Raw genomic sequence first — 26,276 nt, 5'->3', positions numbered from 1 at the left:
AACAGCTTAGAGACCATCAATCTAATAGATATACTTAAAGAATTCTCTTTTTTCCTCTGAGCAAGTGGCTAGCTTCTCACCCACATCTACCAGAGCTCGTCTCATAACTTACCTATTCTTTCACAGAATCTTAAAATAGTAACTTGCAGTTTATCCTGTCAACTAGGCATTTTCCCATAGAAGTATCATATATGAATTAGAAGATTATTCTTTTCACATATCTTTAAACAATTATGCAATGTAAATATATCTATTCTTGTTCCTCTGTTACTGATGTCTATAGATATAATGGAATAGGAAAAAATCAAGTTGCACTTATATTGACAAGGATTCCAAGAGATGAGGGAATTTAGAAAAAGATAGGTCAGTAGTTGTTAAAAGCAACCTAGAAGACCATATGGTAAAATCTATTATAGAAAGTATATTATGGCATGATGATATGGTAGGAAGTATATGAGTCTTGATATCAAAGAATCTTGAGTTTGAGTCTGCTTTTGGTACTTCCTTTCTTCTTTTTGGGAAGTATGTTAAAATATATTCCATATATCATTTCACCTCTATATATGTCAATATGCATATCTAAAAATATAAACATTATCTTACCAACTATCATGCTCTTATTCTAACAAAATTAATAATAATTCCTGGTATCACTGAACACAGCCAGGTCATAATCAGGTTTCCCTGTCTGTCTCATAAATGCCTTCTTACTCTTGGCTTATTTCAAGCAGGATCCAAACATCTCCACATTTCATTTGTGAGTGTGTTTCAGTCTCTTAACCCACAGTGATACTCCCTTACTTTCCATGCCACTGACTTGTTACAAAAACTGGATCAGTTGTCCTGCTACAGGCTCATATTCTGTGGTGTCACTTCCTTTTGGTGTCACTTAACTTTGTTCATCTACCTCAAGGGCCAGAAAACTTTTTCTGTAAAAGGCGCGATAACAAATATTTTTAGGCTCTGTGGCCATAAGGTCTCTGTCACAACTACTCAACTCTGTCACTACAGCATGAAAGGAGCCAAAGACAAGACTTAAATGCATGCGAGTGGCTGTATTTCAATAAAACATTATGAAAAAAACAAAAAAAACATGCAGTGGGCTGGATTTGACTCAAAGGCCATAATTTGCTAACCCCTGCTGCAGAAGCCTGATTTCATGCAGGTTCAACATTTTTGGCTGGAATTCTCCTTCAGAGAGAGTGCTGTTTGCTTTATACGTACCCCTGCAGCACACTGTCTACCTGCAGACTTCTCATCAGTCTGAGATTAATCAACAGGTCCAGGTAGGGCAGCCTGATGCTTCCACTGTAACATTCCCACGTTTGTTTCATTTACTAATGATCACAGCCTGAATAAATTATTTCATTAGGGTGGAAAAATGATTTTCTAATCCTGCCATTCTTTATACCTTCATTAGCTAAATTTTTGTAAAGAACTTTTCCTCAACGAATGTTATTCGCTTACCCTGAAACACAGTTCATACAGAAAAAAAGGGAGAACAAATGCTTAATTCTTTCCTTATAAATTTTCAGAATATGGAGTTAATGCCCTATTTGTTACCACTGGTATCTGGTAACTTGTACTGGTGTGTGTCTTATTACGAGTCTGTTGTTATGAATCAAGGAGTTTTCTATACTCAATCAGCTGTCTTTATCACTCCTTTTGATACTTAAGTTCTCTCATCTTCGGTCAATGGGAGTCTCTACATTGGTCCCTGTGTCCTTTTGGCATGAACCACTAACTAGTCTTTGGGAGTTTCCTTGCTTTTTTGATACACAGAATGTCCCAGGCTCATCTCTTGGCATTTTCTGCCCCAGAATGAAACCAGCCATTCTTCCATAACCCCCAGATCCTTTCAGTGAGGAATGGTATTTACCATGATAGAGTTCTAGTTGTGGTCAATGCTACTGTGCTGTTAATTACAACGTTTCACTGATTAAAAAAAAATATATATATATATATATATAACCTTGAATTCATGGGCAGAAGCTTAAAGTAGTATACTTTTTCTGGGAAGCAAACCCTACCTCTAATTGTGTGACTTTAAGAAATTATTTAATTCCTCTATGGCTGAGTTTTCTATAAAATGGAGTTAAAACAGGGTCCATCTCATAGTATTAGTATAAAGATTAAATAATTTTACACCTTTGGCATTAAAAGCCATGGTTCAGTCAGCCAGTCAGTTCAGTCACTCAGTTGTGTTCAACTCTTGGCGACCCCATGGACTGCAGCACGCCAGGCCTCCCTGTCCATCACCAACTCCCGGAGTTTACTCCAACTCATGTCCATTGAGTTGGTGATGCCATCCAACCATCTCATCCACTGTCATTCCCTTCTCCTCCTGCCTTCAATTTTTCCCAGCATCAGGGTCTTTTCATAAGAGTCAGCTCTTAGCATCAGGTAGCCAAAGAACTGAAGCTTCAGCTTCAACATCAGTCCTTCCAATGAATATTCAGGACTGATTTCCTTTAGGATGGACTGGTTGGATCTCCTTGCAGTCCAAGGGACTCTCAAGAGTCTTCTCCAACACCACAGTTCAAAAGCATCAATTCTTCAGTGCTCAGCCACGATTAGCATATGGTAGAAACTCAGTAACAATCAGGTACTATTTTTAGTGAAAACTTTGAAAATACTACAACCTTTGACCCAATAATTCTACTTTTATGGCTTAACCATAAAGAAAATAATTTAAAAATTAAGATAAATTTAAAGCATGTCAATTACAGTATTTACAAATGTGAACAAAACTGTAAACAATCTAACATTCAACATTAGGGAAATAGTTTATGAAGAAATAGTGATATGGAAAAGCCCATGATATATGTCAAGTAATACTAATAAACCCGTCAGCCAAAGATACCATTCTGCTAGTCAAGTATGAATGCTCATTTCCTTGCACCATAACCACATTTTGATTTTTATGTCTTGAACATTTGAACACTCATGTACTGAACATTTTGAACACTTAGCAGAACACTCTTTTACATATTTACTAAATTAGCAGGTGGTATTTATTTGTACTTCTCTGTGAAGTTAATTTTTGTTTCTAATTTTAATAGCCATCCAATTATTTTTCTATAAATTATCTCTTGTCCATCTACTGAGGAAGAAATAAAATTAATATTGTATATAGAAATCATTTGCATAAGTTATTTAATATGCTCACAACAAACCTTGAGGGTATATGGCATAAAATCCAATAATCCAACATCTTGCCATTTAGAAATCTCAATTAATAGCAAACCTAAATTAATTCAGAAAACACTAATGATCTGGCATCTGTGGCTTATCTATAAGCATCACAAACAGATGAGTTCTAGTAATAAATTTAAAAAAGCAAATATATCGGGAATTAATCAGTTTGTATATAAACTGCATTGAATTTAGGGAAGTCTCAGAGTAAAACTACAAAGCAGCAGCATGGTGTAAAGTTTTAAGAGCACCAATTCTTGAGCCATACTACCTGGGTTCAAATCCAAGCTCTTCTACTTATTATGTGATCTTGCTGAAATACTTCTCTGTGTCTCTGGTTCCTTATACGTGAAATGCAAATAATAATAGTATCTAAGCTGACAGTGTTGTTATGAGAAGCGAGTGAGTGTATGTGCATACACTCACGTCTCGTAACAATACATGTATATGCACATACACTCACTCACTTCTCATAACATACATATATATATGTATGCACATACACAAAAACACAGTGATTAGAATATTGCCTGGTATGCAGTAACTGTTATATGTTTGCTATTGTTACAAACATACAGCAAGTTTAAAAATCTTTCCCTCCTTGTCTCCTACTAGTTCATAGAGCAGAGCTTGCTATTCAAATATTGTCATTGTTTTGTGCCTTTTTCAAAATACTCCTACTTTAATTAGCTATGTACAATTTAATCAAGGTACAATTCTTTTTAAAGTACTTCTGATGACATGCCAGACACAATATCTAAAAGAAAAAAGAAAAAGAAAACTCTACAGTAATCTTCAGAAAGAAGAACAAAGCTGGAGGCATCCCATTCCCTGATTTCAAACTATATGACAAAGCTATAGTAATTAAAACAGACACATAGATCAATGGAATGAAATAGAGCCCAGAAATAAACCCATGCATGTACAATGAATTAATTTACAACAAAACAGCTAAGAATATACAATGGGAAAAGGACAGTCTCTTCAATAAAGGTATTGGGAAAACTGAGCAGCCACATGCAAAAAAATGAAAACGAACCTCTATCCTTACACTATATGCAAAAATTAATTCAAAATGAATTAAGGATTTGAGCATAAGACCTGAAGCCATAAAACTCCTAGAAGAAAACATAGGCACTAAGCTCCTTGACACATCTTGCTGACAATTTTTTTAATCTGGTACCAAAAGGAAAAGTTACAAAAGCAAAAATAAAGAAGTAGGACTATATCAAATTAAAAGCTTCTGCACAGCAAAGGAAACCATCAATAAAATGAGAAAGGAGCCTACTGAATGGGAGAAAATATTTGCAAATGACATATTTGATAAGGGGCCAATATCCAGAATGTATAAAAAGCTCAAACAACTCAACAGCAACAACTCCAAACACTCAGATTACAAAATGGGCAGAGAATTTGAGTAGATATTTTATACAGATGGACAACAGATACATGACAAGATACTTAACCTCATTAATCATCAAATAAAAAACCACACTGAGATATATCTCATACTCATCAGCATTATTATTATCAAAAAGATTAGAAATAACACATGTTGGTGAGAAAGTGGAGAAAGAAATCTCTAGTGTGCTGTTGGTAGAAATGTAATTTAGTGCAGCCACTATGGAAAACAGTGGAGGTTTTCAAAAGGAGGTTCCTCAGAAAGATAAAATTAGAACTACCATATGATCTATTCAATTCCATTTCTGGGCATTTATCTGAAAAAAGTGAAAACACTAACTCTAAAATATATATGAACTACTATGTTCACTGCAGCATTTACAATATTCACATTATGGAAACATCTAAATATCTATCAATAAATAAATGGATAAAGAAATTGTGATATTTATGATAGAATATTATTCAGCAACAAAAAATGAAATCTTGCCTTTAATGAAACATGGGTGGCATTATGTTACGTGAAAGAGGTCAAAGACAAATACCATATGATATCTCTCATAAGTGGAATCTAGATACATATGTGTGGTGTGCATATGTGTATTTCCAAGCTCAAAGATATCAAGAATAAAACCATCAATATAGATCACATCACAACACTACAGAGGTCTCTAATCTCCTGAAACAGTGCTTCTCAAACTTGAATATGAAAGAAATCACTTGGGGCTCTTGTTAAAATGGAGAGTCTAATTCAGTATCTAGGGCAGGGCCTGAGATTCTGCATTTATAACAAGCTTGTCAGATGGTATCAATGCAGCTGGTTCAACAACAACGCTATTGGGAGTCATGACCAAGCTTTAAGGAGTTCTGGAATCACATAATATCACATATGACATTTTCTATGAATGTGCATATGTGGATTAGTGTCTAAGCAAAGGACCTACGTACAGTTCTTACCATCTTATCAAGAGCAGGGGTGCAAGTCGGAGAAGGGGAAAGGTAGACAGTAAAAAGTCTCTACCTTTTGTGGGAGAGGTGAAAAGGCAAAAATCAGTTTCACAGCTAACTGAAAAAAAATTGTCATATTATAAACAGGAAAGATGATTCGTAAAGGCAACTATTTTACATATGTATGACAATTATAACTTTTAAGATTAGGCTGAGGAATTAGACAATTCTATATTATAAACAACTATACTGTAGAAAGTTACAACTGAGAAGACTAAATTGAAGAATCTTTAAATTCTAGAATAAAAAAACAAAGATAAAAAACTAAGGGACAAAAAAGAAAGCCAGGACACATGTAGAAAATATTTTTGAGAGGACATTACTTATAACTTTAAAGCAAATATGGAAATAGAGTTGAAATTATAATATGCTAGGAAAATATGACCTAGTTTTTTTTTTTTTTTTTTGACCTAGTATTTTTAACAAAATTGACTCAAAGAGGTAAAAATTGAAAAGATATATTCTCCAGAAGTACCATGCCCTTATAGTTGCAGAGTATAGTTCTAAAAAGAACTTATTAAAAAAAAACATAACTTATATTATTTTAAATTCTGTTGTAGCTACTAGCCCCCTACTTAGGTCAGGGAAACAAAAGAATAATTTTTTAAAAAATAAACAAATAAAAAGTGGGAATAAATTATGTATCTTAATTTGAATTCTCTGTAACACACCCACATACTTCAATCAAATCAAGCACTCAGTTCCTTGTTGTAATGCAAGTGGGAAAAGTAATGTGGAGCTGAATCCTCTTCAGACTGAATTTATGCAATTTTACCTACACTCACATTTTTCATATGGCCTCTAAATACAACCATTTCATCTGGTGCTCAAAAAACTTCTGTACCAGTGCCAGAGAGAAAACTGGATGTTTTGCACTTAAGGAAAGTATGCTATTCAGCACTGAATATTGTAAAACATGTATAATATACATGTAGTACTGGTGGGCTGCCGTCTATGGGGTCGCACAGAGTTGGACACGACTGAAGCGACTTAGCAGCAGCATACATGTATACTATACATGAAGATGATTTCAGGGAGTTTTAAAAGACCTCCACTTTAGCCTTATTCACTGACATTAGAACCTAAAGTCTGAGTAGTGATTCTATTAGAGCAGCACAAACAGTCGGTTCTCATTTCATTTTCCACCCTCGGTACCAGTGTGGATACTCTTACTACAAGTAATCATGTGAGGGACACCACAAGGTCATGGCTTACACAGTTCTGGGGCCACATTTTGGTTAATTCTATGGCTGTTACCTTTTGAGCAAATAAGTCTGGTCTTAAAGTATAATCATCCCCAACAGACTAGAAGTGCCCCTCTGACAGAACACAGTGGTCCTATCCCTGGATTTGAGCTCAGTCTTCATTCAGCATCTCCATTTTACTCCACAGACCCCACCTTCGGGTGGAATTCTTCTTCTTATGGAACCAGTCCGCCTCCACCAAAGAATCTTACTTGCTTCTTTGGTCATAAGGCTCATTCATAAGAAGAGGCTGACCTCTCACAGGTTCATCTCTATTATCTTGCTTAGTGAAACAAAAGTCTATCTGCACGAGGAATGAAAACATTTCTCCTGTCAGCAGAACACAGTTGTTCATTTTTCCTTTCTTATTGTAACTGTAGCTATACAGGTCCTAAACTCTTCCTCTTCCTCCCTAGTAGAAACTGAAACACTGCACTGTTCCTGACAGCTGAAATCAATTCCAAAAGGTGCAACCTGTTACAAGTGGATCTAAAAGAATAGATTGACAGATGTGAAAAAATGAAAAAATGGCTAGAGGAGAGAGAAAGTCAGCTTACAGGAGAAACAAAAGGGGTGGAACGAGTTAGAAAGTTGGCAGTAACTATAAACTGACTTCATAGATACAAACACAAAGCCTTAAAAAATTATTAACTGTATTCCAGCAGATTAAGAGATAATATATCATTACCAACTTGTCCTGGTCTATCTCATAAATGCAAAAGGAGTTCAACATTGAACTACTTGAACCTCAGTAGTCCACATGAATGTAATTTACTCCATTAAACAAATTCATTTATTCAACAAGTACTGTCCTGTATTACGTTAGGTATAACTTCTGGCCCTCATAAATAACTTATGATCATTTCAGAAGTAACAACTCTTAAGTGTCAAAATTAAATGTCTATTTCCAGAAACTTATTTTATATATGAACTCATGTAGTAGCTTCAATTTGATTAAGAGTTTATCAGAAACCTATAGCAAACATCACACTTAACATTTTGGAGGAAAAAAAGGTGGGGGATGGGAACCATTAACGCTAAAGACTGAACAGATCTCAACCACAGAGTAAGGACCTTATTTGGATCCTGATTCAAATGGTTTCTGAAACTTCATGTTTACATGACAACTAGAGTGATATATCGGAGAAGGCAATGGCACCCTACTCCAGTACTCTTGCCTGGAAAATCCCACGGATGGAGGAGCCTAGTGGGCTGCAGTCCATGGGGTCGCTAAGAGTCAGACACGACTGAGCGACTTCACTTTCACTTTTCACTTTCATGCATTGGAGAAGGAAATGGCAACCCACTCCGGTGTTCTTGCTTGGAGAATCCCAGGGACGGGGGAGCCTGGTGGGCTGCCGTCTATGGGGTCGCACAGAGTCGGACATGACTGAAGCGACTTAGCAGCAGCAGAGCGATATAGACACATGGCTAGATGTGTGTGTGCATGCTCAGTTGCTTCAGTCATGTCTGACTCTTTGTGACGCTATGGACTATATCCTGCCAGGCTCCTCTGTCCATGAGGATTCTCCAAGCAAGAATACTGGAGTGGGTTGCTATCACCTCCTCCAGGGGATCTTCCCAACCCAGGGATCGAACCAAGTCTCTTATGTCTCCTGAATTGGCAGGCAGGTTCTTTACCACTAGCACCACCTGGGAAGCCCATGTGGCTAGATATGCACTGACAGGAATTGTGAACTTTTTAGTAAGTGGTATTGGGCTTAAGGTTTTTCCCTGTTTTTTGGTTTTGGAAGCCTCCACATCTTAGAGATACATACTGAAATATTATTAAGACTAGATATTTGGGATCTGCTTCAAAATCATTTGGGTTTAGGGAGTAGGTAGAGGAGGGCATAAAACAAGACTGGCCATATAATGATTATTTGTTGAAGCTGGATGTTGGGCATATCAGGTTAATTATACTAGCGCTCTATTTTTGAATACATATGAAATTTTTCAGAGTTTCAAAATTGTTTTTAGTTATCAAACACAATGGGGGGAAAATCAAACAAAAAAGAACAAGAACTAAACGTAAACACTAAAGAGAATCTACCTTACCAGAAAATCTTCTATGGATATTATTATATAGCATTACTCTATTTTTTAAAATATTACTTAATAACTTTTATTTGAAATATACATACAAAAATGTACTAATTGCAAGTTTATAGCTCCATTGAGTTATGACCTAAAAAAACCTGCATCTGTGTAAACCACCACTTAGGTCAAGAAATAAATTTAGGCAGCACCCCAGAAGCTTCCTTGGTACCCATCTCAATCACTACCCACCTCTGCCCCACTCTAAGAGGCAACTACTCTCCTACATTAGTCTAACTTCTAACACTGCAATCATACAGGAGCCATAATCGTGTGTTTAACTTCTTCTAATCAACATGTGAAATTAACCCACCCTACCCACAGGAGTGGTTTGGTTCTTTTCCTTCTTTTTAAAACTTTGTTCTTTTCTATTTGTTCTTGTAATGAGAGCAAGCTGTTCTCAAAGTGCAGTCAGTGGACTCTTGGAAATTTTCAAGACCCTTTCAGAGTTTAACAGCATACAGAGAGTTCACTAATTTGATTTCAGATTCCACATTGCAACTAAACTTTAAAAAGCTACCACTTCTCAAGTCTTGGTGCAGCATCAAAGAATATTCACGTTTATCTGAAAAAGCCACTAAAATTTTTCTCACACAGTTATCTATGTGAAGCCAGCTATTCTTCCTATACCTCAAGCAAAACATGTCACAACAGACCTATTGCAGAGGCAGACATGAGAAATCAGCTGTCTTCTATTAAGCCAGACATTACAGCGATTTGCAAAAATGTATAGCAACGCCATTCTTCTCATTTAACTTTTTTGAGGGAAATTTTAGTTGTCATTTTACATATTTTTAAATCGTATGCCACTGAAGGTCACACGTACTGGAGTTTCTTTTTCAATTTTATCATATTACTTAAAAACATCTATTTCTGTCATATAAAAAACATTCTTTGAGTCCCTCAGTAATTGCAGAACCCTCAGGTGGGAGTGGGAGCCAAGAGCAGCAGCAGCAGGGACATCACCCCTGCCCACCCCATGTAAAAAAACTAATTCTGGAGCCCCAAGTCCAAAAAGTCTAAACTGCTGGTGTACAGTTTTCCCTTATGTGAAAATACTGCATACCATAATCCATTCTATTGCTGATGGGCATATGGGCTGTTTCTAGTCTGGAATTAAAACAAGTAAGGATGCTATGAATATCCTCGTACATGGCTTCTGATGCACGTGATGTCCTTGAATCTACTGAGTTTATATCAGGAGCAGAACTGCTGGATCACAGGGCTTGTTTATAATAGATAACTGTTTTCAAAGTGGCTATTAAGCATTTGAATGTGGTTAATCTAATTGAGATAAACTATAAGAATAAAATTTACACTAGACTGTAAAGGACTTAATATGAAAAACATAACACAGAATATCTCATTAATAATTTGGTATTGATTACACATCAAAATATTTTAGATCTATTAAATACATTATTAACATTAATCTCACTTTTTTTTTAATGTTGATACTAGAAAGTTTAAAACCATGTATATGATTTACACTTGAAGCTCACATGATACATCTGTTATGCAGCGCTGCTCCAGGGAGAAATATAGAGAAGTAAAACAGGAAAATACCAAATTTGCATATATTAAGAACAATCTGAGAAGCTTAGGTAACGTGTACCTACTTTGGAGCAACCAGGAGAGACCTCCCAAAGGAGATAACATCAAAAAGCAAGCCAAAGGATGGCAGTAGTCCTCATAGAAAAGAAAGTGGTGGAGGAAGGTGGATAAAACCAGGCAAAGAGCAGTGTGTGCAAAGGCCAGGAGACAGAGAACCATGTTCAGTGTGCGCTCAGTATAAACAGCAGGAACACGGGGGTGGGGAGGGGCGTGGTGGAGGGAGTGACAGGAGACAAGAAAGGGAGAACCCACCAGCTCCTCAAGGGCCTAGTGATGCTTCTATTTTAAGAAAAGGGAACCACTAGTAGGTTTTAAGCAAGAAAGTTACGTAATCATATCCTCACTTTAGAAGAGTCCCTCTGTGGCTGCTCTGTGTGATATGAGTGAATCAGAATAAGACTCAAGACTAGCTGGGACTGTTACAACAATGGAGATTAAAAGATAACGGGCCTCTATGTGAAGAGAACAGCAGAAAAGAGATGTGAACCTTAGGCAAAATCACTGTTCTCAAAGCTTCAGTTTCTTCTAATAATACCCACCTCAGAGTTATTTTGAGGATTTAAACGAGGCATCTTTTTGCAAAGGACTTCTGTATTCTAACTCTCTGTAAAAGGTTTTAGTGTCATTGGAACAGGCAATAATAAACCCAAGAATCTGAATTCTATTTCAGAATATGCCAGACAAAAAGATTCATGTCTTCTCCAACTTACTAAAACCTAAAAGATAGCTTAACAATCAATGAAATTAAGTCAGATAATTATATTTGAACAGTACATTCCAACTATGACACATCCCACTGTGCTCCATTTAACATGAAAAGATTAGCACCATGTCCCAGCTCTAAAAACTGAAATGGAAGTGTATTCAAGGTAAGTGTCAAGTTACTTTCACGCAGTGGTGAAAACATGAATGCAAAACAATTTCATGTCTTCATCAAACTAATACTAGCAGGGAAATGAGTTATCAAATATTCAAGAAGAAGAAAACTATTTGGTCTCAATTATCAAATATTCAAGAACTAAAAAACTATTCAGTAGGTTTCATTTATTTTGAAGTTGTGGAACCTTCTAAAGTTATATCTTTTGTAAATAAACTATTCAGTCTGGGGAGGAAAGGTAAAAGGTAATTTTATTTTTCCAAAACTCTGAAGTTATCTGATCCACCAATGTATTCTTGACTCTCCTAAGATAAACAACAGTCTTTAATAGATCACTTAATAGAAAGCGTTTAACTTGGGCAAAAGACCTTGAAATCTAACATTTGTTCTACCCTTTATTTTCTGCCTGAAACACTTTTAAAACAGTGTAGGAAGTTTTGTTCTGTACTTACTTCATCAACAAAAATGACACTTCTTAGAACTGAGTTCTCTACAGAAAACTTAAGCCTCTCCCCTTTTAACTTTAATCTAAGCCCACTCCCAGGGTCTGTGTTGTATAACTATTCACCACAATATACCTTCCTGCACTGGATGTTTTTAGCCTTCTCTTTTCTGTATTAAAAAACAGAAACTTAACTTCCTAGGGTGTACACTGATTTACCGAATTATGGAAACAGAAATGACCCTCAACCTCTCAGCCCTTTTCTTCACTCTCACTGGATGATCTCATGTTCTGTTAATTCTCCATCATCCTACCTCCAAACCTAAGGACCCCTTCCCTCTTTCAGCAATAGAGGAAGTACCCCTTTCTTCCCTATCAAAAGGCAATCCGTACTCTTCCTTCTATCCACCGCTACCACCTCAGTCCAAGCTCCTGTGTCTCTCAGCCAAAACCTATCATCCCACCTCTGCCCTTGCCTACTTCTCAACAATTCACACAGTGGCAAAAGCGACTGTTTCAAAACATAAATCACATTATATCATTTAAACTGTGTCAATAAGTTACACTTAAAATAAGCCCAAACTCTCTAGGTTGGTTTCCAACACCCTGAGCTCCTGCCTGAGAGTCTAGACTCACCTCATCACTCTTATGACCACTGTGTTCCAACTACTGATTTTATTTCTTTACCTGCAACACACCAGCTCTTCCACATCAGCTCTTTTCCAGGTCTGGATCTTTCATGGGTTGTTTTCACGTGCAAAGCTCTCCTATCCCAATCATAACATGGTTAGCTTCAGGTCTCCTATTCTCCTCTACAATGAAGCCTTCCTCTAACTACTCTGTGTCTGTTATTCACTGTCTCTGACCCTTGTTTGTTTTTGTTAGAGCACACAAGTTATTCACTAGACTATAAGCTCCAGAAGGGCAGAAACCATGTTCACCAGGTTGTTGTGTCTGGAGGACTGCAAGCAAGTCCTCCACGAATATTTGCTAAATGAATGAGTGAGTGAAGAGAGAGACAGGATTAAGCTTCAGTCTTGGTTCTATTGTTTCGTAGTGGTATGAGCTTAGACAAGGCACAACTTCTCTGAGATTCTATTAAAAAAAAAAAAAAAGAAAGAAAGAATACCTTGTAGGATTACTAAATGAGACCTAATGAAGATTAACGGGCATTGAATGAAGACCAAGCACAGTATCTGAACTTAATTTAATAAATGTTAGTTTCCTTCCCTTCCTCCTATAGTTTAGAGAATAAGAATTCCCTAAGCTAATTCTGTATTGAAACTAAAGAGACAGACAGACAGACCTATCTATCTACATATACATCTGCTGTTGCACCTACTTAAAAAGACTAATGACATGCATTTGAACAGACAGACTGGTAGCTTGTATTTGTAGGATCTAGTTTTGCACTTTAGAAAATGAGGAATAAGTAGGATACATCTTACTCAGCCCTCTCACAAAGAACAAGGTGGGGTGAGGAGAAAATGAAGAGAAATTAAGAAACTGGAAGGAAAGGTAATCTGAGAAATTAGAAATCATTAATTCAACCTCAACTCCTAAGCTTAGAACAACCTTCAGTTACCTATAAAGACTTGCAGCTGGAACAAGATTAGAACTCATTCTAAAATAAAACATTTTCTATTTAAACCTACATAAATCTCATCTATATTAAATGTATCTTTAACTTTCATTTCCTTTTTACCTTTCATTTCTTTTAACTGTAATTTCATCGATATGACAAAAGAAAAAACAACAAGAAACCCCAAATACAAAAACGCCTCAGATCAGAGAAAGAAAAACAGTATTAAGCAATTAATTTAGTTTTCTTCAACATTTTATATAATCAAGCTTGACTTTCTTAGAAGTAACTGGAATCCAGTTTAGATTTTTTCTTATGTTCTAGTTATTTCTACAATCTTTCTAAAACTGGAACTTCTCTTCTATACTTAAACTGGAAATTTATAAAATGCAGCACAAAGTTTCATAAAATTCACTGGGAAAGACTCACCCATTAGATATAAACTGCAAGATATATCATGTTCCCACAACATCTAGAACAGCAGCGTGTACAGAAAGAACTTTTGACTTATAATGAGCTGAAAACCAGTTTAAAGATAACATTTTGTCACAAGTCAGTCAGTGTACATCAGGCAGAGTTCTCACTGCTCTCAAACGTTCTAGGAGCAAGTAACTGAAGACTTAACCACCTACAACTCTTCAAGGCTACTGTAAAATGATACACAAAGACAACAAACACTTTCAGTTACATTTTAAGGCTTCACCTAGGGCAGAATTTTACAAACTAAGAATTGTATTCTATAAGTGGGTCCAAGCCAGTAAATGAAGAAAGGAAGCAGGACAGAAGGGAGATGGAATAGATTAGAAAACATCAGAGAGAATCTCAGGTGGTACCAACAAGTATTGTTTCATGAACTTTGTTTTGTTCTGGGAGTAATAAAAAAAATGCAACATTTTAGGTATTTTATGGCTTTATTTTTATTTTAGGTTTGAGTGGGGGAAAAAAGATTAGAAAACATTGATCTGGGAGACAAACAGAAGTAGAAAAGGAAAAGCAATGGAACTGCCACAGTTACCAAATTATGGTTAGCTTGTATTGACTAGGAAACAGTCAGGGAGACCTCCATACATTCTAACAGTCAGATGTCCCCACGTGAGATATGGAAAAAACACCTTCTCCCCTTACAGCCAGCCTAACACAGTAAAAAGCCGACTCACTGGAAAAGACCCTGAAGCTGGGAAAGATAGAAAGCAGAAGAGGGCGACAGAGGATGAGACAGTTGGATGGCATCACCAATTCAATGCACATGAGTTTGAGCAAATCTGGGGGATAGTAAAGGACAGGGAAGCCTGGCATGCTGCAGTCCATGGGGTTGCAAAGAGTCAGACACGACTGAGCGACTGAACAACAACGCAGTGCCCAGCAAAGCTCACAGCTGGCCTCACTAACTGTTCTTATTCCTACAAACTTCCAACGGCAGAGGTCAACCTTTACCTTCTCCTGCCAGGAACATTCAGTGCAGTTAAGATACAGTAGCTCCTGAAGATAATTATGGTCTTTGAACAACTACTCCTATAAAACATTAACTGTATTCCATATCATAATCAAGAGTTTCAAATGAGGCACAGGCATTCAGAAAAGTAACTTGGAAGGAACAGTCACACTATTCCACTAAAACAGTCACATTTTAATAGTCACAGGGTCCATGAAATTGGTCATGTGAAGAGACTAAACACCAAAATACAGATTACTTTTTTAAGGCATTTGAAATGTTTCAAAGATTCATGACACAACCTGGAGCCATTTACGACTACATTTTAATTGACAAGAAAGAGTCACTCTGTGAAGAGTTAGTATTGGAACTGACCCAAAAGCCAATCCACCTGTATTTATTTTTCACTAGGTCTAAGTTAAGCATTACTCCAAATATTCAGTTGCATTAACAGAGGTTTCTCATTATTTTTGAAGCCACTTTTTGGAAAAAACATGTTTTGATGTATAAGGGACAGCTCCATAAACTACAGGGTGTATTTGTTCCATAGGCTCAGAACAGGTACTTCTCAGGATGCATCCCCTACTCGTCACAACTATTGCACACACAAGTAAAACCTCAGTACTATTACGAATGCATACCCCCTCCCACGTTACTGTTCCAGCCTTTTTCCTCTAATACAAATCCACAGAGGACTAAAGAGACAGAAGAGGACAAAAAGTGCAGCAATAAAGAGATTTTCTCCAACTGCAATGAAGGAGTGAAGGGTTCCTTTAATCTCTGCTCACAGTTTAATGTTCCGCCTGGCTCACTACCTCCTTTTTCTTTATACTTTGAAACTTGCTGTGTAGCTTGAGATATCAATCCTTCGCATAATCACTCTCTAGTTTTATAATCTGACACCACATTGTTGGAAAAAGGAGCTTCAGTCTCTGCCTACTAACAATTTCTCACTAAACACAAATTCCCCAAACATAAATATCTGATAAGCACCTACTGGAAAGTCATTCTTGTGCACCGAGACAAAATTATGGGGTTCACAGCCTCTTATCCCTAGGGGCCAAAAGACTTTTAATTCAAACACTAATGGCACAGCTTTTAACTGAAAGCAGAGCTAAAAGAACCTGTTTGTTTATCCATTCTGATCAGACAACACTGACTCAATTCTGATTACAGTAGAGGGCAAAGCTGGACACTCCTAACCACACTAAAGATGCCTCTCTCTTTCTTCTCTCTCCTGGACCATTACACCAAACCTAGTGCAGAACTACACCCACTTTCAGGCTAGAAGAAACACATAATAGCTTACTGATCTCTGGTGTAGACCCAAACCCACAAGTCACCAGGCGAGTAGGGATCACAGCCACTTGATGCAACTAACAATCAAAAGTCTTGCACTGGGTTTTCTGGTCACAAATAAGCACACCGTTGGCAATGACCATATCAAATGTGGACCAACTCCCCCCAGACAAAAATAATAATATATTAATCAGCTCAGGGAGCAGCGATGCATTGTGAACCATACAGAAAAACTACAATTTCTTGGTTGTCAGTAAAGGTCCATTTCAGTTCACTAAATTCTTCATTTCCTGTAATTTCTCAGGTTTTTAAAAGTTACGGTCACATTTAACCCCATAGATAAGTGCTTTCAAAAGAGATAATGCTCCCTTGTAAACCACGTGTTTGTGGCAATTTTTAGAAGTAAAACTGACCTAAGAATGGCAACTTCCAATTATTTCCCTCTGAAGAAATCAAACCACAACTCCCAAAAGTAAAGGTTAACGGTGTTCTCTGAAACAACGATTCAGTGTTTTTTAACTGAAGGAACTAAGAACATTCAAGTCAGAAGTGGAACTCAAAGTCTCTCAAGCAATGAATGTTCTTCCCAGTGAATTCCATGTAGCTCTTGTTCTGACCCCTGTGTGATACGTAAAGCTTGGTCCTCGCTCATAGCCTCAGCCTTCTCTTAACCTCAAAGGCATACTTATATACGTAATAACAACGCACCACTGGAATAAAACAAGAGTGACAACATTAGCGGACAATGATGGATGAGAGGACAAACGAACCGGGAGTCAGCTCAGACCTGTACGCCCCAAGAGGGAGGACTGAGGTAGGGCTGGAAACTATTTTCTGGCCTTCTCCCGCGCGTTGCTTCAGAGTAAGGGGCAGGATCTGGCATGCCCGGGGATCAGCAGAGCCTCGGCCCCCGAGGTGCAGGGATGGGATAGCGGGCTGCTTCACCAGCGAGTTGGGGAAGGCGAGGAGTCGGTGCGGTGGGAAATCCACTGCGGACAGAACTTCCTGGCCCCGGGAGGGTCGAGGGGGGCTGGACCGTCCCGGCCGGCGGCGGGGGGCGACCTCCCATTCTCTCCCCCACACCGTACATCTTTGTCATGTGTGGAGTGTGCAAGGGGCTACGAGTTCCACAGGAGCCGGCCGCCGGGGCCCTCCAGCCCGGATCGGGAAGTCCGCCCGCCACCCTCGAGCTTCTCGGGGGTTTGGGGAGGCTTCCCCCCGGGGCCCGGGACGCCCAAGCCGCTCTCCAACACCCCCGAGGGTCTGGAGGCGGACGAGCGGACTCACAGCATCTCCGTGTGGGGGGGGCGAACACCTCTCCCGCTGCATCCACCCCTCGCCGGATCTTTTGTCCCGCCGGCAGCCGGGGTCTCTAGCCGGTTCCTCGGGGAGCCCCTGTCCAGGAGGCCTCGGGGCTCCGGGTCGCCCCAGCTTTTTTTTTCTGTCAGCGGCGGGGCCGGGGGTGGGGGGTGGGTGCGGAAACGCGGAGACTTACCGTACACCCCGGCGAGGAAAAGCAAGACCAGCGCAGACCTCCACCGCGGAGACTCTTTTGTGCTCCAGCGACGGGCCATAACCACGGCAGATGGAGGGAGCGAGGAGGAGAAGGAGGAGGAGGAGCCGGGGCCAGACGCCACCGCCGCCGCCGAGCCCCCGGCGGCTCCCTGCGCTCTCCGCGGCGGCGGGAGGGGGAGGGGCCGGGCCGCCGCCGCCGCCCGCGCGCGCGCGCTCCCTCTCGGTGCCTCCCTCTGGCCCCCTCCTCAGCAGCTCGCCGGCTCCCCCCGCCCCACCCTCCCGCGGTCGGCGCGAGAGCCCTCCGCCTCCGCGGGACGGCCCTCCCGGGGGCAGGGGTAGCCGGCGCCGGGGCGAGGCGAGGCGAGGTGAGCGGGCGGCAGACGCGCGACTCCGGCCTCGCCTCACGCCGCACAGGCTAGCCCGCGCCCGCCGCCACCCGCCAGACAGCGCGAGCCGGCACCCGCGCCCATCCGTGCGATCGGCGATCCCCTGGCCCGCCTGCCTTGGTCCCCGCCCCCTCTCCCCCCGCCGGACTTTCTCCGTCTCCGGGGCCGCGTTCCCCGCGACGGGAGCCGGAGGAGCAAGGCAGCGCCAATCGATGAGCGAGCGCGAGAACGCCGGCCGCCGAGTTCCCCCGGCTGGAGGGGGAGGAGTGGGGGGGCCCGGCTTCGGAGCTCCGCCGCCGCCTGAGGCCTCGGGGCAACTTCCCGCGGGGTGATGTGAGGGCGAGGTGGGAGGCGGAGGGTGGCCGTCTGAGCGAGGAGAGTGGGTGTCCCAGAGCTGGGAACTTGCGAGTTGCTCTTCCCTACCCCTCCCTACCTCCACTTAATACCGGCGCGGAGCTCGGAGTAGGTGGGTGCTGTTAGTGCCGGGACACAGGCCGCCGGGTCGCTGTGGATGCCGCCGGGGACCTGGGGCCGGACGCCCACGCTCAAGGTGCCCGGGAGTGAGCTGGGAAAGGCTGGAGTACCGAGCACTTCCACACTGGCGTGGAAGCGGTGTGACCATCCCGCGGGGGAGTTGGAGCTGGGCCGGGGATGCTCAGCCTGAGCCGTCCTTGGGGGCCGGGAAGTGGAAGAGGGATTCACTCGGCAATCCGTCATTTCCCTGAGCATCTTCCCCCATCCCAACAAGTGTGACTGCATCACCGTAGCACTTTCCAAATACTTTTGTTGTGACTCTGGCACGTCAGACCTTCCGCCTTGTATTTTTCAAATGTTTGTCTACATGTCTTATCTCCCTTAGTAGAGTATCACTGGCCTTTACACGGAGTATCTGGGCTGTTGAAGAAAGACCTACCATGCTCCGTGCTGTCCAATTCACATTGGTTATCTCTTTTTGACCCCTAACGACCTTGTGAGATAAGTTTTATTATACATATTTTATAGATAAGAAAACGCGACTCAGGTTAAATTATCCGAAAGTGTAACAAAGGTTACACTTTGTTACACATTTCAAACAAATGGTTTGAAACAGTATTTCTCATCCCAAGTTCAAGGCTGTTTCCTCTACTGCAACTTACTCTGTAGCACAATGCTTAGTGCATAGCAGGTAAGTATTAAGATTTAAGATGAATTTCTTTGAAGGGATATTTAGTCTTTCTGTCCCTTACCGATTTGACCCCTTTTAGATTTTCCCCCCCCCGGAAATGGTATTCCAAACGGTGAAAAATTTATTAACAAACAATGCAAAACCCAGTAATAACATATCTTGTATTATCTGGCAAAGCAAACACAATCTAGATCTCCAAAAATGTTTCGCACTCTTGTTGGAGAAAAAAGGAGCAGCTTCAGTGTTCTTCATTTAACAACCAGCGATTGTCTTTCCTAGTTTTAGGAGTGGAGACTCTACTGGCTTGATTCTTGAGATCTCTTTCCAGAAATTGTGATGCAGACCATTGTGTTTAGAACAGGTCACAAACAAAATGAAGAGACTGCATGGTACTGCCTCTCTGCCCTTTTCCTCTCAGTCAAGGAACCCTATATCCCAGACAAGACTCAATGATGCTCTCCTTCTTAACTCTTCCCTTCACCCGCTCTCACCTTGACACTTTCTCAGCCCCCCACCCCCCACGCCCCAGACCTGTCTTCTGACAAGTACCAAGTTCTCAAACCTTTTGGTCTCAGGGCCCCTTTTATGTGTGTGTGTGTGTGTGTGTGTGTGTGTGTGTGAGTTGCTCAATCATGTCCCATTCTTTGCAACCCCATGGACTGTATTCTGCCAGGCTACTCTGCCTATAGAATTCTCCAGGCAAGAATACTGGAGTGGATTGCTATTTCTTTCTCCAGGGGATCATCCTGATCCAGGGATTGAACCTGTGTCTCCCGCATTGCAGGTGGATTCTTTACCATTCACCAGGGAAGATCAAGGGCCCCTTTAAAAACACTTAAAATTTGCTGAAAACTCCAAAGAGCTTTTGTTTAGGTGGGGCACATCTACTGATATTTCAGTTCAGTCACTCAGTTGTGTCTTGACTCTTTGGTGACCCCATGGACTGGAGCACGCCAGGCCTCCCTGTCCATTGCCAACTCCCAGAGCTTACTCAAACTCATGTCCATTGAGTTGGTTATGCCATCTCATCCTCTGTCGTCCTGTTCTTCTCCTGCCTCCAGCCTTTCCCAGCATCAGGGTCTTTTCCAGTGAGTCAGTTCTTCGTATCAGGTGGCCAAAGTGTTGGAGTTTCAACTTCAGCATCAGTCCTTCCAATGAATATTCAGGACTGATTTCCTTTAGGATGGACTGGCTGGATCTCTTTGCAGTCCAAGGGACTCTCAAGAGTCTTCTCCAACACCATAGTTCAAAAACAACAATTCTCAGTGCTCAGCTTTCTTTGTTTAAGTCCAACTCTCACATTCATACATGACTACTGGAAAAACCATAGCTGTGACTAGACAAACCTTTGTTGGGAAAGTAATGTCTCTGCTTTTTAATATGCTGTCTAGGTTGGTCATAACTTTCCTTCCAAGGAGTAAGTGTCTTTTAATTTCATGGCTGCAGTCACCATCTGCAGTGATTTTGGAGCCCAAAAAAATAAAGGTCAGCCACCGTTTCCACTGTTTCCCCATCTATTTGCCATGAAGTGATGGGGCCAGATGCCATGATCATAGTTTTCTGAATGTTGAGTTTTAAGCCAACTTTTTCACTCTCCTCTTTAACTTTCATCAAGAGGCTCTTTAGTTCTTCACTTTGTGCCATAAAGGTGGTGTCATCTGCATATCTGAGGTTTTTGGTATGTCTCCTGGCAATCTTGATTCCAGCTTGTGCTTCATCCAGCCCAGCATTTCTCATGATGTCCTCTGCATATAAGTTAAATATGATATTTACCATTTCGAAGTTAAAACAATTTTAAAATATGTGTAAATTCACTTAAGAAGTATGTTACAGGTTAACTCTTTTCCAGAGCAAAAATCTTTAGTAAAAAGTGTGTCATTGTTTCCATCTTTATAAATCTCATTTTCATATCTGCTTCTGAATCCAGTCTGTTGCAAGATGTTCCTTTGGTTAAAGTATATGAGGAAAATCCAGATTCACACAGATATGTGATTGGCAAAGAGAGGACCTTGTGTATCTCCCCAGGGTCCTCAGATGAAATTTTGAAAACTTGATCTGGGTGTCTAACTTACTATGTTCAAAAATCTAAGTATTTTGGTTCTCATTGGAAAAAAATACAATATTCATTCTAAGGGTATTAGCAGCTGACCACTTAAATGTTCCTCAACTAAGCGTATTTATGTTTCAAGAGGGAACATTTTATTTCTACAAAATCTAATCCTAATTGATCATCAGACCTGTGTTTCTCATCTGGCCCACGCCTCAGGCTCGTGCTGAGTGTCTGAGTTTTTGCGACCCTATGGACTGTAGCCCGCCAGGCTCCTCTGTCCCTGGGATTCTCCAGGCAAGAATACTGAAGTGGATTGCCATTGCCTCCTCCAGGGGATCTTCCCAACCCAGGGATTGAACCTGTGTCTCCTGCTTGGCTGATGGATTCTTTACCATTGAGCCACTTGGGAAGCCTGGGCCCGGGCCTAGTATTCAGTGTTATCTTTTTCTCACCATGTCTGTTGAGCTGAGAAACTAGATGTTTCTACTACTAAGCTAATATGGAAAAGCCCAAACAAACTTTTGGACCACACCAATACATCAAATAACCCATATATGAGAAAGCACTTAGAAATCTATAAAAACTATATAAATTGGTCAGTACTGGTAACAGTTCTGTTGCAGTAGGAGTGCTGATTTAACTTGGCCAGCATTCTAATCTACACCCTATAAAGCATAAAGCATGCTCCTGAGACTCTTAGTGATTCTTAGTCTCGGTCCCTGAGTCCATAGATGTGTTTCAAGGATCCTGAAATTGTATGAAATTTTGTGCTCATATATTTTTATAGGCAGAAGATTTGTTATTTTCAGTAGTTTCTTGAAGGACTGTGTCAATCATTTTTTTAAATGTTTAAGAAAAATTGAATGAAACAGCTACTTGAGTTGCTTCTTAATCCTTTTCCAAATGGTTCTCAAGCTCCTCGAGGACATGCATTTGGGAGTGGAGAAGTACATGGACTATGTACTTTTTCCCTTGACTATTCTGGAAAGAGCCATGCTTTTCCACTTTGTGGAGATGTGTCTGTAAACAATCATTTTGTTTTGATTTTGCACTTCTCTTTCCTCCTTTTCTAGCTATCACCATATATGATGGTTTAATTTTTACTCTTGTCACTAATAAAAACTGTTTCCTTCTTGGTGTAGACCTTGCTTCATTTAGTAGCCTTTAAGAACCTCATCAACACCCAGTGAGGTTAGACTGGGAAATTAAGTCTACCACTGTGCGCATCATCTTTTATTGGAAAGAAAATTGATGGTAGTAGTTTTTCTGCTTGGCATGCTGCCAGGCAGTGCTGAATCTCTTAACTCCCCCTCAAAGGAATATTATGTTTACAAAAGAAAAACAAACTTGATAAACACATACAAATAACTAAAAGGGAAAGAGAAGAATTTTAAAGATTGAAGTTAAATGAGCGGTCTTTACAAGCAAATTGTAATTTCCATTGGAATTGAATAATAGAGGGCAGCAAATGAGATCCATCAATCTAGGCAACTTATATACCAGTTCCCTAGCACATTTATTGTGTTTATTATTTATTGTGTTCTGTGCTGTGACAGCAGACCCAGCATTGTCCCAAGTAGTCAAAGACATAATCCTGGCTCTAAATTAAAAACCTCCAGTCCACACAAATTTAGTTTTACCTTCATAAGCTCAACTTCTTAATTATAAAACCTGATTGCAGAGCATGCATGAATTTACAGGGCTAATAACATCTATCTCTTGTAGCTATATGAAAGAGTTGCCCCTACCAAGAAAAAAGGAGGGAAAGGAAAATTGTCTGCAGACATTGGTATTTATAGACAGATACTCTGAGTGTTTTTGCTGCTTACAGATACTCTGAGTGTTTTTGCTGCTTAACTCTGAGGTTTCAAATGTACATAACTGTGTTTTTTAAGTTCTTCCTATTATTGATTGAGAACATGAACCAGAAGTGCTGGTAGGATGGAATCTTATTTAAAATGAGTCCATCAGAAGTGAATTTAGCAATAGTGATGACAACCCAAGGAATTTTATATTGCTAATTTCAGGCATATATAACTTAACTGTTTGTACTCTGTCCAAGTGGAAAAAGGATTTGGGGTTCCCAATGTATTTGGCAGGATAGAATTAATATATTGTAGTTATTAAAAGTATAGGCCTTTAGAGTTTAACAGAGGTGAGTTTGACCTAGGCGATTAACTGTGGTCAAGTAACCTAATGTTTTGTACTTTGTATTGCCACCAAAAAATTGGAATATATGGGGGCCTCATTAGATTATCTGCATGCCTAAAATAAGGTAAGAATAATTGCTAACATGTATTAATTACTTTCCCTGGAGGAGGACATGGCAACCCACTCTAGGATTCTTGCCTGGAGAGTCCCATGGATAGAGGAGCCTGGCAGGCTACAGTCCATAGGGTCACACGAAGTCAGACATGGCTGAAGCAACTTGGCGCACACACGTTGAGTACTTAGAGCATGCTACACATTCAGCCCTCAAACAGTCCTATGATGTCCATACTATTGTTATCTCCACTTGTCAGCTGAACAAACAGGCAGAGAGAGGTTCAGTAGTTTTCTCAAGAACACACAGATACTAACTGTTCAGTGTTCAAACTCAGGCAGTCTGACTTCAAACACGTACTTAAATCATTCTGCCACGTTTTATGTAAAGTACTTAAGACAATGCCAGGAACTTAGTAGGTGCTCAGTAAATGGCACCACTTAAACACATAAATGACAGAAAGAAAATAGTTTTTATTCTTTAATCTCTTACCGTTTAAAATGCAGTATACATAGTAGTTTTCTGTCTTCCTTTTATTTCCTAGAAGTAGCTGATACTACTCTTGAGTTTGGTTTAAATTAGACATAAGCCTTTAAAGTTTTATTTCCTTGAGTTTTTGGAAAACATGAAGCAAGCATCAGTTAGATGAAACATAAGTCTGGCTTTTTGCTGCTTGTACTAAGAAATTTTTTTTCGGTGACCTTGTAGTCATTATTTATAGTTTCCTTTGAAGATCAGAGAACCTTAGGTTGCTTATTGCCCTAATCTTCAGAGACGATCTATGACAGACTTTTCTGATCCCAAAGAATACATCAAATCACATGAAACTGCTCAGTTATCGGGCCATGAAAACAGAGGTCATTTCTACTAAAGAATGGATTACTCCAGCTTCATCATGAAAAGAATATTCTCCTTGGAAATACCCAGACGGGTTTGCATTTTGAATATGTACCAGCTGTGATGGAAAAGAACAGTCTAATCCTTTCAATTTCTGTAGTCTACTGCTTCACTTGCACAGCAGGGGATGTGAAAGAAATGGTGTCAAAAAGCATTTCAATATAAAAGTTTTATTCTCATACTCCATAAAATGAATTAAGTAACTGAAACAAAAAATAAGTTAAACACTTCAGAATATTATGTCAGTTGGTTCTAGTCACCAGGCACTTAACTCTAGTCACCACAAGCTTTTTCCATGTTGTGGCTAGCTATGCTTATGTGTAGATACTCCTGAGATGGAAACTCCAATTTACAAATACTCATATATACAAATTTGTATAAAATACTTTAGCTCTTTCAGTGTATGATTTAAGGGCGATTACTGGCAGTTGGCAGGTAGAGACCTAGTTGCATGGCAGCCGCTTCATCTGACCCGTGCATGTGAAAAAGGACACAGTCCCAGAGCAGCTGTGCTGACGATGCTTGCTCTGGATCAGACTCCCAGCAGTGCTAACCTTCAGGACTCCGGGGACCAGGGTCTGTGGAAGGATGCTGGCATCCAACGAGTCTGTTCTCTGTGTTGTTCATCCTCATCAGGACAGTTGGTCAAGCTCCTCAGGAGACTCCTGCTACAGGCTTCAGACCTCTTCTGGCAAACCACTTAATGCTTACCCCTCATTCACTCAGTCCATGAAGATGGGAGAATTCATAAATCCCATCGGTGACCCCTGGACTGGTGCATTTGCTAATCTGAAGAGTAGAACCAGCATCTTGAGATTCTCCCATCATCACTGAGGGTGATGATGGACAAAGGAAAGGAGAGAAAGCTGCAGTGAGATGGGGTCTTTTACAAGTTTTGTTCGCTGCATCTTCAGCACCACAGAGAGGGCCTGTCTCCCAGTAGATGCTCAGGAAACATTCGTCGAGTGAATGAATAGGGAGCTTAGAAATGAACCAGATCCCTGGTGGGTAAGGAGAGGCAAAGCTGTTGGGCAGTGTAACACGGAGGAGAAAGGACTCATGCTTTTCTTGTAATTGCTGCCTAGGTGGTCTGCGGAGAAGGCAGCCTGCTTTGGAGCTCGGGCAAAAATGGAGTGAAACATCAAGTCTTGGTCTTTTAGGAAAAGCCGATAAACCTCATTTGGAGGATGAGGCCCATTTCACCTTGTGTGCTGAGATTTAAGATATTACTTTATGAAGTTTAAAAAATCTCATAAAGTGAGAGGGACTTCCCTGGTGGTCCAGTGGTTAAGGGAACACGGATTCGATCCCTTGTCTGGGAAGATTCTACATGCCGCAGGGCAGCTAAGCCCACGTGTCACAACCACTGAAGCCCACGCTCCCTAGAGCCTGTGTTCAGCAATAAGAGAAGCCACCGCAATGAGAAGCCTGCCCACCACAACTAGAGAGTAGCCCCCCACTCCCTACGATTAGAGAAAGCCTGCCCCGCCTGCGTCAATGAACACCCAGCACAGCCAAAAAAGCTGATAAAGTAATTAATTGATTAAAATTTATTATTAATTTAAAAACTTTAATGAGGAGGTCAAAAACCATATTCTGGTGTTGAAGCCAGTTTCTTATAATTTTATTTCCAGTGTTTAATATTTTCATTATACTATAGGTTAAATGGACTTTTATGGCCTCAGCTGACCTTGTATGATCTATAGGTTGGGCACTATTTATTTTATTGATTATTAAAATAAATAAGAACTTTGTTCTCTAAACCAACAGAAACCCTTAGAAAAGAAGACATTTTAAAGCATTCTCCTT

At 40.3% G+C, this 26,276-nt stretch overlaps 1 protein-coding gene across 2 annotated transcripts in view; it reads right to left on the bottom strand.

Annotated features, from left to right (window-relative positions):
- Positions 1-17,898, bottom strand: part of LRP12 (LDL receptor related protein 12) — an 88,688-nt gene extending 70,790 nt beyond the window's left edge. For both annotated transcript variants that reach the window (XM_043879183.1, XM_043879184.1), the window contains exon 1: positions 17,687-17,898. In XM_043879183.1, coding sequence (XP_043735118.1) covers positions 17,687-17,765 — 79 coding nt within the window. In that variant the 5' untranslated portion in view covers positions 17,766-17,898. The remainder of the gene's footprint in view (positions 1-17,686) is intronic.
- Positions 17,899-26,276: the final 8,378 nt, after the last annotated feature.

This window comes from Cervus elaphus, chromosome 21 (assembly GCF_910594005.1).
Source record: "Cervus elaphus chromosome 21, mCerEla1.1, whole genome shotgun sequence".
NCBI lineage: Eukaryota > Metazoa > Chordata > Mammalia > Artiodactyla > Cervidae > Cervus > Cervus elaphus.
Note: the sequence above shows the minus strand (reverse complement) of the source record. Positions and strands in the feature narration are given on the sequence as shown.